Source organism: Zonotrichia albicollis, chromosome 4, assembly GCF_047830755.1.
Source record: "Zonotrichia albicollis isolate bZonAlb1 chromosome 4, bZonAlb1.hap1, whole genome shotgun sequence".
In the NCBI taxonomy this organism is placed as follows: Eukaryota; Metazoa; Chordata; class Aves; order Passeriformes; family Passerellidae; genus Zonotrichia; species Zonotrichia albicollis.
This window is the reverse complement of record NC_133822.1, coordinates 37,815,341-37,834,949: the sequence shown is the minus strand read 5'-3', so window position 1 is coordinate 37,834,949 and position 19,609 is coordinate 37,815,341. Positions and strand designations below refer to the sequence as shown.

The window sequence follows — 19,609 nt, the reverse complement described above, 5'->3', positions numbered from 1 at the left end:
TCTGGCTAAATTCCCCAGGAGTACTACACCTCCAAGATCTTAGGGTGTTGCTCAGCTTTTGAAATGCATTTTATGACATATTCTGGTGCAGAACCAGAGTATGGAGGGATGATGACAGAACTCCAGTGAAACGTTGCAGAGTTAAAACAGTTCAGTTCTTAAGAAGGTTAAAAATTTTCTCTAGCTAGAAGTGGGAAGCTTACATGAAAACCCTAATTTTATGCAAAAATAGAGCATTAAACATTTTTATTTCATATTAATTTGAAAAAAAAAAGATTCTTTGTAGGTATGAATATCAGTGGCCAGTGTAAATATTTGAATATTTTTATGTTAACTTATCAGTGTAAATATTTGCAATGTATCAGAGTGTATATTTGCTAATCACTTCTTTTCTTTAAAACCATAATCAGATCGACAATACATAAAGGACAGAGATTCTGTGGAAAGGCTTCAAGAACCACTGCTGGATATTCTACAAAAAGTCTGCAAACTTCACCATCCAGATAACCCTCAACACTTTGCATGCCTTCTGGGCCGTCTCACAGAATTACGGACATTTAACCATCACCACGCAGAGATGCTGATGTCATGGAGAGTGAATGATCACAAATTCACACCTCTCCTCTGTGAGATCTGGGATGTGCAGTGACGGATACTTCTTTATTTTATTTTAGGAGAATTATCTTTTTAAAGGACCACATAGCACTTATTCTCATAGAGAAATTCCCACGGTGCATTACATTTTCTTTACTGCATTTTTATAGAAACATGCCATGGATTCATAAAAGTCATTTTGTCCACTATACACAGAATATTGTATAGCTATCAGACATGTGAGTATAACTTTTTCTGTATTTATACCCCTTGACCAGAAAGAGCCCACCAGCTCTTCAGAGGAACCCAATTAATTCCTGCTGCAATTAAGCTGATTGCAGTAACTGTTCCTCTGTGAAGAAATGGGGAAATTTAAGTTTCCATTCATAATTTTTCATTGCAGTGTTTTTTTGTTCTTTACCTCTGACAAAGAATATATTCCAGATTGTTACAGTAATAAACCAGCTGAAATGGTTAATGTCATAGTCATTTGCTGTTCAACTCTGAAATGTGTTCATGTTAAGGTGTGCAAGATGTTATTTCTTCACAAAATGAAAAATTATGTAATGGAGAAAAACCACATACACACAAAAACTCTTTTAATGATATAACATGTAACTTCCATTGCATTATTATTTCGAAGTAAAAATTATAGAGTATCTTTACTTTGTGAAAGTCCGTCACATGTTATTTTACTTTATTATTTTGACTGCTGGTGTTTAATAGCTCTCAAAAATGCCATCGGCAGCACCCGTGGGACAGTTAAGTGTATCTGGACGCTGTGCGCGGAGGTGCGGGTGCCGCCGGGGTGGGGGGACTCTTGGTGCCGGGCTCCGCTCCCAGCGACGGGGGCAGCGCTGTGCCGAGTGCTGCGGGCAGAACGCCGGCTGCCCTTCGGCTCCAGCGCCCGGGGCTGCAGGCGGGCCGTGCTCCAGCCCGGAGGCGATGTCCCAGCCCGGGGGCCGTGTCCGAGCCCGGGGCCGTGTCTCAGCTCGGAGGCCGTGTCCGAGCCCGGGGCCCGTGTCCCAGCTCGGAGGCGATGTCCCAGCCCCAGGCCGTGCCCCAGCCCGGGGCCCGTGTCCCAGCCCGGAGGCGATGTCCCAGCCCGGAGGCGGTGTCCCAGCCCGGAGGCGGTGAGCCCGACGGCGGTGTCCCAGCGCGGGGGCCGTGTCCCAGCCCGGGGCCCGTGTCCCAGCCCGGAGGCGATGTCCCAGCCCGGAGGCGATGTCCCAGCCCGGAGGCGGTGTCCCAGCCCGACGGCGGTGTCCCAGCCCGGGGGCCGTGTCCCAGCCCGGAGGCGGTGTCCCAGCCCGGGGGCCGTGTCTCAGCTCGGAGGCCGGGTCCCAGCCCCGGGCCGTGTCCCAGCCCGGGGCCGCTGTCCCGGGAGAGGGGCGGTGGTGCGGCTCTGAGCCAGGTGCGGCGGGCACGGCCCCGCCCCCGGCGCCGATTGGCGCTTTCGAAAGGAGCGGCCGGCGCGGCGGCGCCCGCTGCGCTGTGAGAGCAAGGAACAGCCCGGCACGGCACGGGACGGCACGGCACGGCAAGGCAAAGCAAAGCACGGCGCGGCAGAGCGGTGGGTGTGACTGCAGCCCGCACCGGGGGGTGGCGGCGGCCCGGTCCCTGCCCGCGGGGGTGGTGCGGGGCGCTGAGGGGCCGGGCGGGCAGGGGGGCGCTGAGGCGGAGCCCCGCTCTCTGTGGTGCCCCGGGCGCGCAGCTCCGGAGCGGCGGCACCCGGGGGTCGGGAGCTGCAGGGACAGCGCTGAGGGTCCCGCGTGTCGGGAAGCTCCGGCAGAGCCCGGTGCTGGGCGGAGCCGCTCGCTGCCACCGGCCCGGTCACACGTCCAGCGGCAGCCGTGCATCCAGCGTCTCAGTCACGGGTGTCGGAAGAGAAGTGCCTCGAAACTTACCCTGGGGAAGAGAGAGGGGAGAGTTTCTGCATAACAGCCTTCAAACCAGTGTCTCCTCCCTACGCAGGCGTTTGAGGATCCAGTGCTGTTTCTGTAGGAAATTTGCCCCAGTGCTCTTGGCTAAAACACTCATTCATTTTGCTTAATAAGCCGGAAAGCGTCTGGCTCCTTTCTTTGCCCAAAAGCTGGCCGTGTTCCAGGGATGCTGTGTGTCACCTTTGGCATAGTGTCAGATCAAGACATGGGAAAAAAGTACATGTATTCCTTTGGGAGCTATAAAGCCCAACTGGCCTGTGCATTTGAAATTGTACCGGGTGGATCTTTCAGAATAATAGACGATTCTGTATTTAAGTAATAATAAACTACTCCTGACTGTGGCCAGCCAGCAGCCAGCTAAATGGGCACCGAAAAATGCTTTGCTGGAAGAAGTGTGGGTTAGAAATGGGAGGGAGAGAAGAACTTGCCTGTCTGTGTGTGCGAGGGAGCAGCCGGGGCAGTGTGTCTGGTGTTAACCAGCCTCTGCCCAAACTGGATGCTCCTGTGGGAAAGCAGCCGTCTGCATGTCTCCTGCGGAGATGGCGGCTGCTGAGACGAAGTGCTCCTCCCTGATATCAAGTGGATTTCTCTGCTCTGACAGGTGTACCCGGGCCCTTTGTTGCCATTTGGCCAGGGGAGAGCGTGCTCGCTGCCTCTGCTTGTGTGCGCTCCATTGACAGGTGTGGAGAGGCAGTCTCTGGGGAGAACAGTCAGCGTGCCTTAATGTAAGGAGTTGGTTGCCACCTTAAAGCCCATCACCTCGGACTGACCAGTCTGGTTCTTTCTCTTTCGTGCCTCTGAGGCCTCCCCAGGGAAGCAGAGCTCCTGCTGACTCAGTAATGCAACAAAAAGGCTCTGAAATTGCTGTAGTGATGGAGTAGCGCTCCGTTCAGTCTCTTGTGCCTACCCCTTTTCTTTTGCATGTTGGTAGATGTGTCTGTAAAAAAATCTTGACTATCCTGTGGTATGTTTCTAAAGATACTGACATGACAGCTTCTTTCATTTCGATCTGTTTATAAACATGAGTTTTGGTAGGCGCTGTCAAGACTAAGCCGGTTGCTCTGGGTTAGACTGTTGTGACTACTTTTGGGTGTTGATGGAGTAGAAGATGATGTTATATATTCTAAATATAGGGTGAAGATGTGGAAGCGTTTCTACCCAAGTGTTTTCTTAATGACCCTGTTAACAGAAGGCAGTTTAATGAGCCTGTGAATCCCTTTGGGTTCCACTTAAGCTAGGTCAATGGCTGCTTCATCGATGTTTTAGCTATCTGTAGAGTTGTGGATTTTTGTTTGCTTGTTTGTTTACATGTAAACTGTCCAGTCAAGTAAAATGGGATTTGGACTCTGATCATCTTGGGCTACAGAAAGGGTTGTAATTAGTGTAGCACATCCTGCTGGTTGGGGCCCCCTGAGTGATCCATACATCCTGATACAGCTGATCCTAAGCAGGCTATCTCATGGAGTATCTAAGAGCATGTGTTAACACCCTAAAGTATTTGTGTTAAGTGCTTTAGTATTTGCTGACTCTGCTGTTTCTCAGAGTGTCTAGGGGCAAAGTGCTGGGCATCTCTCTGGAGAGCAGAGGCAAACTGTGGTCTCTCAAGTCTGTGTGGGTCATGTCCAGGGTGTGTCTGCACCCCCTTTCCTGAGGAATGCCTGTCCTATGCCACATGTCAATAGGTAGGGATGTTTTTCTCATCTCTCTTACCTGGTGTTGATCCATAGCTCTAGTCACTGGAGGTTTGGCACTCAACCAGCTGAAAGCAATTCTTGCCTCTCCTAGTATATAATTTGTGGTTGACCACCAGTGTCTCTCTATTGATCCAGCTACAAGGTGTGGCTAGGTGACAGCTCCTCTCCTTCTGTCCCACAGAGCCATTGGCAGCAGAAGTACCAGCAAAAAAGAGGGGTTTTCTGAAAGTGGGGTTGATGGGGGATCTCTGTGCTTACTGAGCTTGGAACTGGGCTCGTTGCCCCCTGGTTGGGAAAAGCTCACGTTTCTGGTGTTTTCCTTGTCTAAAGGGGTGAAGTAGGGAGGGGAAAACAGGGAAGAAACAGCACCAGAAACAGTAGGAGGAAGGGGAAGAATTATTAAAAGAATTGTTTCTACTGTGATGGGCTAATTCAGTCCCAAGGGACCTTGAGGGTATCAAGGTCTGCCTGGAAATGAGAATGGCACGGCCTGAAGCTGTGCGGGGGATGTGTTACAGTGTACTTTTATTCTGAGCTCCTTTCTTTCACAAACTTCAGTGTCTGAACACCAAATGTCTGTTGAATGAGAGCTGATAAAACTGGCATGTTTAGAAACTGATGCAGTCCTATCTGGAGCAGCCAAAATTCAGTATCAGATACTTACTTCATTCATTATGTACAGCTTTTTGATGCAGGGAACCCAACTGGTTTTAGAAGAAGTCAGATTTGGTTATGACTCTGCCTGGTACTGCAGTATTCACCTCACCACAGCACCTTCTGCACACTTACAGGCAGACGACTTGAAGGTGGCAGATCTGGGTCTTCTCATCCTGTGCCTCTCACAGTAAGTGATAAGGCTACATTGATCTGTATTCCCTGCAATCTCTGAGCTGAACAGTTTGGCACCTGAAAATGAGCAATTGTTACTGTATTACTTTTCAGCTCAAAATTCATGTGCTGTAGCTCACATCATCAGAGGGGGTTTTTGTTGAGTGTTTTTCAGATGCCCTGATAATAAGTGAAGCCTTTTGGCTTTCTAGGGAGCTCTGACATATGGGCTTACAAATTAACTTGTTTTAGAAGATCAGGCTCTTGAAGTTGAAGTGCCACAATTTTCTTCAATCTCCTATTTTCCTTTTTTTTGGCAAGACTAGTTTTTGTTAGGCATGCCACAAAACTGCAGATGCTGAGCATTCCTGTGATAGCTGCAGTGTGAATATTTTGCTTTGTTCATGTTTTGAGTGCTCCCTGTGAATTAGGCTGTCTTTTGTTTTCCCTTGGCAGTTAATATGCTAGAGCTCTTGTTAGCCTATATGGAACTCCTTATTTTAATGAGACCAGCTTCTCTACTGGCTGTTCTGCTGTTGTTTTATTTATTTTTTTTTAATCAATGAAGCCTCTTATTGAGCTTCTCTAAGGACAATAGCTTTCTTATGCCAAAGGAAAACGTATTCCCTTGGACAAAGCTGTGGGAAGCATAACATGCTCATTAGTAATGCTTGGTATATACCCTTCCCTTCCCTTGTTCATTCATAGAAGGAAAAATGACATCAAGGAGAGGATGTCTCTTTCTTTTTTTTTTTTTTTTTTTTTTTTTTTCCTTCCCTAGAAATAAAAGGAAGGGGAAAGATATCACTGGAGTGTCTCTGATAAGGTCTGAAAAGTGCTAGCAGTCCTGGTACAAGGAAGTGTCTTCACCTGAAACCAAACTGGTTGCTCATTTGCCAGTCGTAGAGGTAAGTATTTTGAAATGCCTGATACGTGTGGTCCCACGTAGTCTGTGAGGTTTAAGGCAGTGGGAAGGAGCAAGGAGGAGAAAATGACACCGTTCTGCTTTCTATGTAGGATGAAAGGTGAGAATTTTTACAAGATTTGTGTTTTCTGTGATGAGCTGTTCAGTCTTTTGTCATAGGAAGGCCAGGTTGTGCAGGAGAGAAGATGCCATCTACATACAAAGCCTAAATATCTGGGACAGGAGAGGAAAAATACTTAATTTTAAATTAAAACAGATGAATTAAAAATGTCTGATAATGTCTGCAATCTGGTTTTCAGTTGAATCAGTAAGATAAAATTTTATTGCAGCTATTGAGTAACAGAGCAAATGAATAGTTTTTAACAGGTCTCAAGACGCAGATAGGAACTTTTTGACATTGTAAAATACCACTGGAACTGATTATGGAGAAATAGCCTCTGTACACATGCATGCAGCTAACCTGGCAATGCTGCACATCTTTAGTCCTGGAGCCTCCAAGGAAAGACTTAGTAATCTTTAGCCCAGTGTAGAGCTTGTGCTGCGCTGGATTTTCCCATGGTTGAAAGTATTGCTGGAAAATACAGTGTGGGTTTCAGGAGAGAAAGAGACTGGATTGTATCTAAAGTTCCCTTAATGTTCCTTTTGCCAGGGATTTGAACTGATAACTATGTTGCTGCAATAGTTTGCAGCATTCTGTTGAAAACTTAGTGCATGCGTACTGCCTGCAAAGTCACAATTGCAACAGAGATTTATAAAAATATTGATTTCTCTCACTTGTCTATGCTAGAACTTTATGATCTTTAAGATCCCTTCCAACCCACACCGTTCTAAGATTCTGTTAGAGAAGATCTTATTTGTCAAAATTATTTCTTTGTTTCAAGGTTTTCATGGTATTCCAAGTATTTAATGTAAACTCAGGATGCATATATCTGTCTGCACACATGTATGAGATGCACTTGTGATAACTTGGAAGGAAAAATCAGAGCAAACAGTGTTAAATCCAAGAATGCTTTGAATGTGCATTATTCTTTGACAAAATAAATGTCATACAGTTCCTAAAAATCTTGCCAACTTTGGAGCATTGTTTGTGCATACAAAGTTAGTTGCTACTTTTGTTGTAATAACTGCACTTTTATCTAAGGGCAGAGAGCTGAAGTTGACTGAATACTGGATCAAAACTTCAGCTACTAAGATATTTCCCTCTTTCTCCTTCCCTTCCAATTAGGCTCATTCTTATTTTTCCAAAACAGCATTGATGTGTTTTTCCTCAGGATTTTTGTGAAAGCAGGAGAGACTGTAATAAAAATCTCTTATTTTTCCCCAGGAGGAGAAACTAATGTAAAGCAGGTGACCATGCAGAATGCAGTTCAGGTAAATGCCTTTTGAAGTGCTTAAATCCTGAATACATGTATAATACTTTTTAATACAAAAGTCTACCCTGAAGAAGATAAAATACTATATTCCCCAGTTACCTCTGATTAAAAAAAAGCAGTGGTTTTCCCCTTTTACAAGAAGCAATGTGACAAGGATAACCCACTGTTATTTATCAGATAGATGACCCATTCACTTCTTAGTGCTGTTAGCTAAGCTTTTGAAGTCAAAGCCTGAGATTGAAATATTTCCATCATGATTAAGAAGTGCTTTTTTAGTAACCTTTTATTCTAATTAATCACTTAAGTATAAATAAATAAATGTATTTTACATACACACTGACCTGAAGGAAACTAGTTAAGAATACCAGAAAGATTCTGGTATTATTCAGTTAAAAATTATTCAGAAAAAAATCTGGAAATTTTTCTTCAAAAATTTCAGTGTGGTCCTTTTCTTGAAGTGTAAGTTAACTTTCATTTACAAGATACACAGTTCTGAAGAGAATTGCTAAGTATTTGTGTTCAAGAAATGTGTTACTTCCTTGCATGGAAACATTTCCTCTTTTAATGCTATAATTTTTAATGATTTGAGCAAAAAATGCCTCTGAAACATTTGATTAAGAAATCAGTAGTAAATTATATGATAATTTGCAGATTTCGTGACTTAAAATGTGCTGAGTTTATAAAACCCGAAGCATTTTTAATGCATGTTGTCTTTTTTCTGTGTTCAGGCAAGTATGTAATTTTAAATCCAAGGCAGTCAAGAGAAGGAATGCAGAGTATATTGATGCAGGAGTTACTAACAAGAGCAGAACCATTCGGTTGCTCTGCAGGTTTGCTATATCTGTTGAAAGGGAAGTGAACACTCTTTGAATAGTAGTTCTTCAGGCTAATTCAGAAGCACAAGTTTTTGTTATCTGACTGCAAATATTGGAGCCTCCTGTCCTCAGCTTACTGGAACCCTCTGCAGGTGTGGTTTGGAGACGAGCTTCCCTTGAGTCCCCGAAGTCCCCTGACTCCGAGGCACGGGCCGGGTCTGGCAGACGTGTGCCTCTATGACCAATGGATATCTGTGAGGCACGAGGCCACTTTGGTGCCCATGCAGGAAGATCTCTCCATTTGGCTGTCTGGCTTGCTGGGTGAGCTTAAAAATAAATCACTCTCTCATGAATTTCAAAGCACTTCCAATGTTCTAGTCAGCACTGGTGTGTAATGTCTATAGTACTGTTAAGAGCTGGTGTATTTAAGTTTGAATGGCTGGGAGAATTGCATTAAAATATATGCTTTGATTTCAGTTTTATTAGCTGCCACCTCTTAAGGGTTGCACAATTAATAATTCTAATTTATATTTATGAATCTTGTTAGTCTAATTGAAATCTAATTAATCTTTTATTTTACTTTACTTGTATATTTCTTCTATTTTTCAGTCTTTAACACTGGAATGCTGTTTGATTTGCCTCTAAGTTCATATGAAACTTCTTTACCTTCATGGAGTAACTTTATTATTGACCTTCTTTTTCTTAAAGGAATGGAAGTCAAAGCAGAGCAACTGCTAGAAGAACTTGATAATGGGGTACTGCTTTGCCAATTGATTGATGTTCTTCAAAACACAGTTGAAAAATGTTGCAGCACAAATAACTTAAGGGTGAGTTTTATAATGATTTTTTAAAATACAAAGTCCTAAATCTCAAGTAGTAGTTACAGGAAAAGCAGGTGAGTGAGGCTTCCCAAAGAAGTTTTTTGTACGCTGTGTATCCAGAGACTGATTAACAGCAAAGTGGCTTTATAGATGGATAAACTCATCCAATAAATTGCTTTCTTTGTTAATCACATCCTAAGGTCTTTACTAGGTTTTTGGTTTGTTTTCAGTAAAAATCTTGCCAGAGGAGGACCTAGTCCAAGTCTGGAGTTTGTTCCCCGGACGCCAGTGTGGTTGTTACTAAGGTTGTTATTAAGATATCCATTGGCACTTGGTGATATGTCTTATGCCAGAAAGTGATGGCTGAACTCAGGTGTACAGGTCAGCCATAAAAGTATCCAGACCTGCAGATGGGCTTCAGTGTTTCCATTGAGAGGCAACGCTTAGCTGAAATGTGAATCTCAAGAAGTCTCTGTTACTTTGGAGTACAAAGTAAGGACTGTTCACTCAGTGACTATTCACAATGATAAAGTAGAATGCCTTCTATATTAGTGTAGCTTTTTTTGTGGAATACATAGTGAGGTGAACACAAAATAGTTACAACTGTTTCTGTACTCTGAATTTAGGGTGTATTTTCCTTTGAAAATATGCTTTGAAATCTGTTGGCATTGTTGATGTGTACAATGTACTTTTTGTTTTCTTCCCTTGCCAGAATTTTCCTATGAGAAAAGTTCCATGCAAGAAGGATGCTCCATCAGGATCTTTTTTTGCCAGAGATAATACAGCCAACTTTCTTAACTGGTGTAGAGCCATTGGAGTTGATGAGACATACCTCTTTGAATCTGAAGGCTTAGGTAGCTCTCTCTTTTTGTTAAATTTGCTTTGATCTCTGTGTGAATCACTACCTGGTCAGGGAGATGCCTTGTTACAGACTTTTGAACTTTTTCTCTTGACTCTGCATGTGTCGTGCAAGCTCTTATTTATTTTAAGGCTGTGTCCGAGTACAAGCATTGAAAAATCAGTTCAGTGACTAATATAACTTGCAAGCTTTTGCAAACTTCTGAAAGTTACTGTGTGGGACTAAGTGGGGGCTGAGAGCTGTGTTTTTCTTCAGTAAAAAGAACCACTGAGAAATAGGAGAAAAGTGTCATTTCACTTTCTGTGTGTGGGAAGACCATAGGGCCATGGAGTCAACTCACAATAAGATCCTTTATTTGGTATTACAGCTCATTTTTCTTGAAAAAATCCCTCAGAATAATACATTCAAGATGGTTGAATTTGGTAACAACATCAGGGCATTGTGTCTGAAGTGGCAACAGCCTGTTGTTAATTAACATTTACTTCAGGACACATTACTCTAAACCATTTGTATTTTCCCATTTATAAGATAGTTATAAAAATAAATATTACCTACCAAGAGTATGCCTGCCCCAGTGCACAACCGGTGCTGTACAGCATCTTCTAGACTGGTACGATGGAATAAATTTTTTTTGATGGCCAGTTACGAGGATTGTACTTTCATCACATAATAAATAAGGAAATGCTCTTCTACCAGCTATTATGTCAGTAAAAATTAATTAATACAAGACTTTCTATGGCAAGCCAAATTCTGTTTTTTGTTGTTTGGCTTTTTTTTTTTTTTTTTTTAGTAAGAAAAATATCTGCCTGTCAGCAGACTAGCAAAAAACTGAGAACTATCTTTGTTTTCAGTAATTGTATGAAATTGTCATAGTATTTACTGTATTTTGAAATCTTTGTTCCATTAATGCTATTAATTAGCACTAGTGTTAATTAAATGCTATTTACATACTGGCTGGACTGCCCATGCATCTCTACTGGATAAGTCATCTTTTAAAATAGTTGAGAAAACTCCATCATTTACATATTTAATTTTGATTAACTAGTGAGTGTATCTTTCTTCAGTACCAGGAAATACAGAGTAGAACTGAGTTACAAGAATATTTTAATTTTTTTTTTATTTCCTTGTATGAATCGTATTGCTTAAACGTGTTAGTTCCTGTAAGTGGACAGGTAACTAGAACCTGTTTAGCTTCCCTGTGATAAGCAGACATGATTTCCTAGTGCTGTGGCTTTCACTCATTGCAAAGAAGTGTTTTGAAGTCTGTAACTCTTGACACAAGCTTGCTTTGTGGCATAAATATCTTCTGTGAGCCTTTTTGGCAGTTGAAATGAGCAGACTTGCAGCCTCCTAGATGAAACATTCTTTCCACTGATGTTTTTCATCAGTCTTTCAAGCCATTCTTCATGAACGAAACAGGGGAACGATAAGTTGACAACTTCTTTTTCCCATCAGGGACATATAGCAGCACCTCCTGAAGAGTATAGATGATTGGGAATGAAATAAATCAAGAGGCTGCTGAGACAGCAGAAATGAAGAGTAGGCATTGTGGGGTGCCCTTTGACATCAAGCCAAAACAAATGTCTTGATCTTTGCTAGGGGTATATTTGGATTTTTCCCTTTTGGACTCAAGCAAATTAAAACACTTTTGTTACAGCTGGCAAATTCACACACACACATGCACATACACTAAAAAAGAGATTAATTGGCCTCTAAAAGTAGCTTTGAGATTATGGCTTTTTCAACTTTCTGTTCTAGATTTACCCTTCATAATCAGATCTTTTAAAAAGCAGACTTAGAAACTGGAGTAGATGATGTAAACATCATCAGAAAATCTGACTTCATACTTGGACTATACTTTAGGAAACACTTTTAAAGCAAAGGCACTTCAAATATCAAATTGATATCAGAGGGATGTTGGATTTCATCTGTAAAGATAGAGCTGGAACTTTTGAAGCAGTGATAAGAAAAGATCTGTTGCTTACCGAACTGGTAACAGTCACCCAGATTGTTCTTTCCCAGCAGAGGTTTAAAACCACTCAGGCTGACTGGCTGTGTAGCCATCCACTTGTGAGCTGGGGCCCTTGCAGTGTATCTTCTTGTGGATAATAACCTCCAGAGTGCATGTACCTAGCTGTGTCTGTAGGCATGAGCATGACCAGATCTGTGTATTTTCCTTTTTGTCATTTTTAAGTGCTCTTCATCTTTAAGGCTGTGATATTGCATTTGGGAATGGGAAGTGTTCGCGTCTCTTTCTTTCCTGTTCTCATCAAGAAATGAGATTATAAAACACATTTCTCTTAGGAAGAGTGTTTTCAGGAGTGCCAGGATGGGTTTAAAGATTTTATGGAATAAAAAATTAGAGTTGTAAAGCATGTAGTGCATTGTCAATGATAATGTACCTTGCCTCTGGGTAGGATGATGGGAAATTTATAGTCCTGCATACCTCATCTTCCCTTTTCTTGGCTGTACCTAATTGCATAGGCCTCCTGCAATAAATATGAACTATAAGTCCTTTTTATTCGCTTCCCTTTTAGTGTTGCACAAGGATCCAAGACAAGTGTATCTTTGTCTGCTGGAAATTGGGCGCATTGTATCCGGGTAGGTGATCCACACATGCTCCCAACAAGAAATTGAAGGACACATCCTACTAAGTAAAAGCTAAGACAAAGTTAGGACATTATTTGCAGCTGTCAAGTGATGTTAATTCTGTGCAAAAAGTAATGAGTAGCTTTTCTAGGACCTTCGTACAATAAGAATGTTTTTTTCAAATATTTATTGGACTCTTTCCTTGGAGAGGTGCTGTACCATGCTGGTTTCTATAGCTGTGTTTAAGTTATACATTCATCCTATAAATAATGTGTACCTCTTGGAACAGCTCACTGGGCATTAAGTACAATTCTAAGGGTTTCAATTTTTCAGCTTTTTGCAAGGTATCTCTTTATTATCTAAATGTAGACTTAATTTATGTCTAGTGCAGAGCTGGAAGCTTTGAGATAATCTATCTAAATTGGATGTGACCTCAACTGTATAGTTTTGGCAGTATTTTTACTGTATCCTCTGGTAACACCAAGGCTACCTTAGGAAGGGCTTCTGCTAGAAACTCAGAGATGCTCCTTCTTTTAGATTATCAAGGCAATTACTCCTCTGATTGATTCAGATGTCCTTGTCTGTCGAGCCATTATAATTTTACAAGTTTGTTTTCATTTGTTTCTTTTTGGTTTTTTTAATAAATTAGTAATTAAACACTCTGCTTTGGTCTTTGAGGTATGGAGTTGAACCTCCTGTACTTGTAAAACTAGAGAAGGAAATTGAGCTAGAGGAAACCCTGCTGATGACCTCTGGGCCACCATCACCTCTTAGCACACCAAAGTCATGTTGTCACCATGGGGAGCTACATGAGGCAGTAAGTGCTACTTGCTTAGTGGGATATAGGCTTTAATTTAAACTCTTCGTTTTGAACTTGTATGATCTGTCTCAGTATGGACAGGCTGGTTTTCATCTAATATGTGTGAGCCTCTTCAAACAGAAGGCTATGCACCTCTCTTAATCAATTTTGTTTTTGTTTTGTTTTGAAAATATAACTAAAATGCTGTTCTATATGTTTTGGAATGCATACAACCTACATTGATTTCCTTTCCCCTCTTCCTTTTCCTTGCTTCTTTGAGTATAAGAAATGATCTCATTCAATTTTTCTGGTGTCAATGTTCTATGACTGCAATAAATGTTGCTCTTCAATTTGATCTTTCCATAAAACTTCATCAGGTGTTAAAGTAGGGTTTGATGAAAGTCTTTTGAAAGAAAAGTTTTAAATCACACTTCTGTAGCTGTACCAATTGGAAATGAATATGTATCCAGAAAAGGAAATTATTTGTACAGCTTGTAAACTGGTCCAGAGGAAATGATGAACAATTTTCCTATTCTGCTTAAAAATTCATTTGTTTTAAAGGTCCTCTGTGTTGTAATGTAAAAATTCTGTTTCTTTGGGAATGTCAGCCACCAGATTCACTTTCTCTGGAAACTCACTATTTTGACTTCTTGGCAATAGTCCCACCCTTCCAATTTGTTGCATTTCTCAGTGGCTCTTAGAGGCAGATCTCCTCTAACCCAGCATTTCTTTGGGGACTCCTTTTCCCCTTTTTTCAGTTGTTTCCTTCTTGGGTCTTCCATCTTAATAGAAGATTAACTCAATAGATGGTTAAACTTGTGCTTCTGTCAAAATACTGATAAATGCTTTCAATATAATAACTAGGTAAAACATATAGCAGAAGATCCTCCCTGCAGTTGTTCCCATCGATTTTCAATTGAATATTTGTCAGAGGGACGTTATAGGCTGGGAGATAAAATACTCTTCATACGAGTAAGTAGTTTTTAAGAACTCCAATTTATATTTATTTTGGGGAGTGCAATGCTTTTAAGTGAAATACCTCATTTTTATGGAGTTGTTTTAGAATTGCAGAATTATTTAGGTTGGGACAACTTGACATTCGATCCCTTATTCTAAATAGGTGTAATTACTCTATTCTTTAGGTCTTTGATCCACAAACATTGATTTTTACAACCACACTAAACTAAGATAATGTTTCTCTGTGGTGTCTCTAAAATTTCAGTAATGACTTGCAACATAAATAAGGAAAATGCCATAGAATATCCTGAGAATGTTGCTTGTTCAAAACCTAGATTCTTGGGGTTTATAATTTGTGGGGTTGTTTAGTACTCTTGTCAGCAATCATAAGAGTTTGTGTTGCAAGGACATAATTTAAATTCAACCCATGCCCAGAACTATGCATACTAAACAAAGATTCTTACAGAATGGTTTAAAAGTCTTCTGTAAAGATTTTTCCATTATTTCCTGACACAGAATTACTACCTATGCAGGTGAAGCTATCTGATAAAATAATTGGGAAGCAAAATCCTTCTTTATCACGGAATTTCTATTTTGAAATGTTTCTCTGTAAGAAAGGAAGTGCTATTTTTAGTCAGTTTCAATAGGTGGCAATGTAAGATGAAGAAAAATAAAACAAGCTAAGAATTTCTCTTTTTCTTCTGCTCCTCTTCCCCATTCTCAGATGCTACATGGCAAGCATGTGATGGTACGTGTTGGTGGAGGCTGGGACACTCTTCAAGGTTTTCTGCTCAAATATGATCCATGCCGAGTGCTTCAGTTTGCAACTCTGGAACAAAAAATCCTGGCATTTCAGAAAGGGGTCACCAGTGACAGTGTCCCCAGCTTGTCAGCTAGAAATCAGGAGCCTCCTCTTATGAATCCAATGTCAGCTGTCAATATGTTTCAAAAGCAGCCATCAAAACCTCCTGCTCCTGTTTTAGGTCTTGGGGCCAGTGCCAAGAAGGCTTTAGCTAAACGTCCTCAGTCCCCTGCCCTGGCATCACCCAGAGTGACCCCATCTTCCACTGGCAAGTCATCCACAGTCAGGTCCAAATTACAAGGGTCCTCAGCAACAGGTGTGCAGTCTCCTTTCAAACCTGGCACCTCAAAGAAACTGGAGTCTCCTGCATGCAACTCACCTTCTGCTCCTTCACAGCCTGGAAGCAAAAGTTCTTCACGTGCAGGAGCAAGGACAGCTCCTGCTCCCTCTGAAACGTTGCGCAAACGTATTTGGTCCCCCGATGCTACCAAGGGGAAATTTGCCCTTCCTCAGGGCTCCCCAGCACCAGCGCTCCATCGTGCCCCCTCGCCCTCTAAAAAACAACAATCTCTTTTGTCTGGGACAGCTGGAACAGCCACTTCAAAGCAGAAGTGTGTCCCTGCGAAATGCAGACCTGCATCTGTCACTAAAACCAAGGTGAATTCAGCTGCTCCCAGGGCTGCTCGGCCGCCGGTTACAAATCTGCGCACTGTTGCCAAGTTTGCACATTCCCAGCAACTCCTTGCAAAACCTCCTGAAAACGATATTCAAATCTCAGGTGCAGGGTCTCAGCATCCTCTGAGAGCCCCACAAACAACTTCTCACCTAGCAAGAAACTTGAAAACTGCTTCTGAGCTAAAACTTTCCGCTTCTGCACCTTCCCTTGCCGCTAGCAAAGCATCAAAGTCACCACCTCCATTGTTAGCTACAAGCAAAAATGTGTCATCAGCTGGCAGCAAGCAGCCAAATGGCACTAATCCCCCTCAGGTTGGAGCCTCTTTATCCAAACCTGCTGAACGCACACCTTTGTCTGTTGTACGGCTTCCTCAAACTTCAGCCAAAGCAGCAGTGACCAAAAAGCCAGCACAGCCTTCCACAAAAGGTCAGCATTCAACCAAAAACTTGCAAACAAACAAAAACTTGGCCCCAGCAGTCAAGAAGGCACTTCCAAAGGAGCAGACATGTAACAAAGGAACACCTGGTGCATCAAAAGTTCCTCTTATGAAGAGCGGGCAAGATGATCACTATTTTGTTATGACAGGGACTAAAAAGCCCAGAAAGTAAACTAATTTGTTACTTTCTGTGGAAGTCCCTGTCTTGTTCAAAAGGGTCTCTTGTGACTGCTACACTGAGGTCAAGGAAAAAAAGCTAAATAACACTATGTTTAATATGAAATATTAGGTATAACATGCCTTTTGCTGCCTAACTTACTGTAAGAACTGTGTTTATTTTGCGGTTTAGAAACTTCTATTTGGATATGCTTAGAAGTGAGCTTACTTGCTGTGTGGCGCTGTGGAATGGCAAATATCCTTGATCTGCTGCAAAAAAGTGTGGGAGAGGAAAGGGGAATTAAGGCTGATGCTTTTGCAGCAGAACTCTGGTGGTTCTGGCACATCTGCATTGAGGTGTGTGGCAAGTAACAGAGCTGTGCACAAGCTGTAAAATGTCTAATACCTCAAACAAAAATGTGGGTTTGGTTCACTGGTATCCCTGAACCCAGTCTAGGTCACATGTTTTAGAAAGAGAAGAATTTTCTAGTCCTATTTAGATTTGACAGATGCTGGTATGAGTGTTCATTGTGGCCCCCCATATGCCTTAAAGTGGATTCAGCTCACTTGGAAGTGGAGCTTGGTTTGGTTTAAATTGGACACCAATAATCATGGCCTTGATTGCTCACTTTCATTGTGCCTTAGCCTCTCAAATTCAGAACAGAACTCTCCAGTGAGCAATGCTACCTTTAAAACCCTGGGCAGATAACCTTGCTTAGTCCATATTCAAATCTGACTAGCTTTCTTAGAAAGCTCTTGCTGCGTGGAGGGATGTTTCTGAGTTCTAGGGCAGATACTTGCCCCTGGGCTGGAGCCCCACATCAGCTCCTGCTCCTGGGTTGGAGCCCCAAAACAGCTCCTGCTGCAGCAGCACTGAGCTGCAAGCACTGACCTGTTCTAGCAGAGCTTTACTGCTCTGCAGGAGTGGCCTTTGCATGTAAGACTGAATTGCTAAATACTTTTCTCAGTGCTACAGGTTAATTTTTGTTGGCACTCTAGTCTGCAGGGGCCTTTCTTGTTTTGTTTGTGGACACCTCTTTCCTGGCTCTCCTGTATCACTCTGGAGGTGAGAAATAGTTTCCCAAAGAGGAATATAGCCTGCATTTGCCTTTAAACATCTTAAAGTGCCAGAAAGCTATGCACTGTTTACACCCAGCTCCTGAAGTCTTTCAGTGAGTTAAACATCCGTGGTGCTCAACACCTTTACCCTTGGGGAGTGAGCTTCATGGTAGATTGAGAACTACTGTCTTTGGGAGTAGTGCTGTTTGGGTTATTTTGGGGTTAATGAACACTTGTCCCTCCAGACTCTGAGGAGCTCTGAAGGTCTCTGAAGACACACTGGTGTTTTCCGCAGGCCATCACTTCTGCCCTCCATTCCCAGTCTATTTATGGGCAGGAGTGGATGTCACTGCCATCAAGACTCCTGCATGGTGGAGTTGGGAAGTCTTTTTGAAAGGAGAAGAGTTCCATGGAATATATAGTTTCTGTTGTTAAGGGGCTTTATTTTAATTGGTTTGTATTTTTTTTTTCCTGGAACTAGAGTAAACAAACATCGTAAACTGAGTTCTCATGCGATGTGGCAGAGTTATAGAGCTGCTTTTCTGAGCACCTTGTTAGCTTATTTTATTTATTTTATGATTCTATTTATGCATATCTACTGTACAGTACTGCTCACAACCTGCTGGGAGTAAGCAGTAGATGCCAGTATCCAAACTGTAGGAGGAAAAGAGATCTGTTTTGATAACATTGACACAAGTCCCACAGGGTCCCATACAAAGTTGTATGTTTGGGGAAGGCCTTGGGCTTGCTTGTTTTAAATGTACGCTGGTCAAAGCCACTGCTGCAGTGTTAGGCAGAGCATTGACTATAGTGGTTTCCTGTCAGGTTTGATAAATCTGGCACATGGCTTCATGTGCTGAAAGCATTTTACAGTAGATGACTTGCTTTTTATTTTTGGGCTTCCAAATGGTGAGTTACATGTGATATATCTCATGCAGATTAGCTGACTTCTTGGGGTTTTCTTTCTGTAGTGGGTCTGGACGAGATGGAGTTAACTTTCTTCATAGCATCCCCTATGGGGCTGTGTGTTAGATTAAAATCTAAGCCCATGTTGATAACGTGCTGTTATTTGGGCTGTTGCTGAACAACCCTTCCAGGGTCAAGTCTTTCTTTTTCCTGCTCTGACCCCCACAGCAGGAGATTGAGAGTGACATGGCTGGGAACTGGCCAACCTGAACTGGCCAAAGGGCTGTTCCATATCATAAAGCATCCCCTCAACAATAAAAAGAAGGAAGCGGTAGAGAAAGAAGGGCGTGCAGGTTGTGTGGCTTCTAACGTGGTTGTTTGCCAGCTGGCTGGGCATCAGTGTGTCTGTGGGAGTAGTGAAGGATTGCCTTTGCATCACTTGGTGGTTTACTTTTCATATCTTTTCTTCATTCATTAAACTCTTTATCCCAGCCAGTGAGTTTTGCTTTTGCTGCTCCACTCTGTTTATCTTGCTGGGGGTGGAGGAGAGATAAGGAGAGTGAGGGGTGGGCACAGGTACTTGGCTTCTGAGTGGGGTCAACCCACAGGATCTTTTAAACCATTTACAAAGTTCTTAGCATCAATTTAAACACTGAGGCTCTTGGATCATGGTGTCAGGCAACTTCTGCCTTTCTGAACTACAGAGAAAATTAAGCAAATGGCTTCGTCTTTGTCATATATAATGTCATGCAATAAACTGAATTTTAAAGTTCAAAATTGAAATAAAAATGCATAAACTGTTACAGTTGAAACCTTAATAAGCTAATCTAAAGTTACACATGGGTAGACTTGTTTGGTTTTATTATAAAAGTAATGTATTTGAGTGTGATCCAGCTTCTGTGGGAATTGTTGTCGCCAGCTGCATAGTCATGTAACATGAGGTGAGCCAAGAATAAAGTGTAACAAAGTACCTCCTAATGGAAATGGATACTATTTTTACAATGATTGTTGCCAAATAGCAAGTCTAATCTTCAGTTTATATTACCTTTTATGAGGGAAAGATAATTTGGAGCGATAATCTGACTGAATTCTCCATGTGATATCAATGTCCTCTGTATGAGTACTTATTTAAAATAAACATACACTGCACCTTTTTATATGCACACGTGTTTCTTCTCCTGACATCTTGTTGCAGGGAGGAAAAAGAATGCATTTCAGAAGGCTCATGTTTTCCCTCTGCCACCACATAAATAGTAGATTCCATCTCTGGCATAAATAGCTGAGTCTAATCCATTGCTTTGTTTGGAGTTCAAGACATTTTTACTCTGACCCTGTTGTCAGTGTGACTAATTGTGGGGAAGGGGCATCCTCATCTAG

At 42.0% G+C, this 19,609-nt stretch overlaps 2 protein-coding genes across 6 annotated transcripts in view; both read left to right on the top strand.

Annotated features, from left to right (window-relative positions):
• Positions 1-1,269, top strand: part of NR1H4 (nuclear receptor subfamily 1 group H member 4) — a 36,283-nt gene extending 35,014 nt beyond the window's left edge. For all 4 annotated transcript variants that reach the window (XM_005480718.3, XM_014271095.2, XM_074539554.1 and 1 more), the window contains one exon: positions 411-1,269. In XM_005480718.3, coding sequence (XP_005480775.1) covers positions 411-649 — 239 coding nt within the window. In that variant the 3' untranslated portion in view covers positions 650-1,269. The remainder of the gene's footprint in view (positions 1-410) is intronic.
• Positions 1,270-2,056: 787 nt separating this feature from the next.
• GAS2L3 (growth arrest specific 2 like 3) lies at positions 2,057-19,387 on the top strand. Of its 2 annotated transcripts, XM_074539553.1 has the most exons (11): positions 2,057-2,167; positions 5,023-5,075; positions 5,841-5,967; positions 7,309-7,355; positions 8,325-8,493; positions 8,881-8,999; positions 9,706-9,847; positions 12,390-12,453; positions 13,120-13,258; positions 14,105-14,212; positions 14,922-19,387. In XM_074539553.1, exons 4-11 carry the CDS (start codon positions 7,338-7,340, stop codon positions 16,281-16,283), a joined length of 2,121 nt encoding a protein of 706 aa, XP_074395654.1. In that variant the 5' UTR covers positions 2,057-2,167; positions 5,023-5,075; positions 5,841-5,967; positions 7,309-7,337; the 3' UTR covers positions 16,284-19,387. The 2 variants fall into 2 exon arrangements, with proteins under 2 accessions (XP_074395654.1, XP_026653828.2); XM_026798027.2 differs by lacking the exons at positions 2,057-2,167; positions 5,841-5,967 and having other exon boundaries at positions 4,918-5,075.
• The last annotated feature ends 222 nt before the right edge of the window (positions 19,388-19,609 follow it).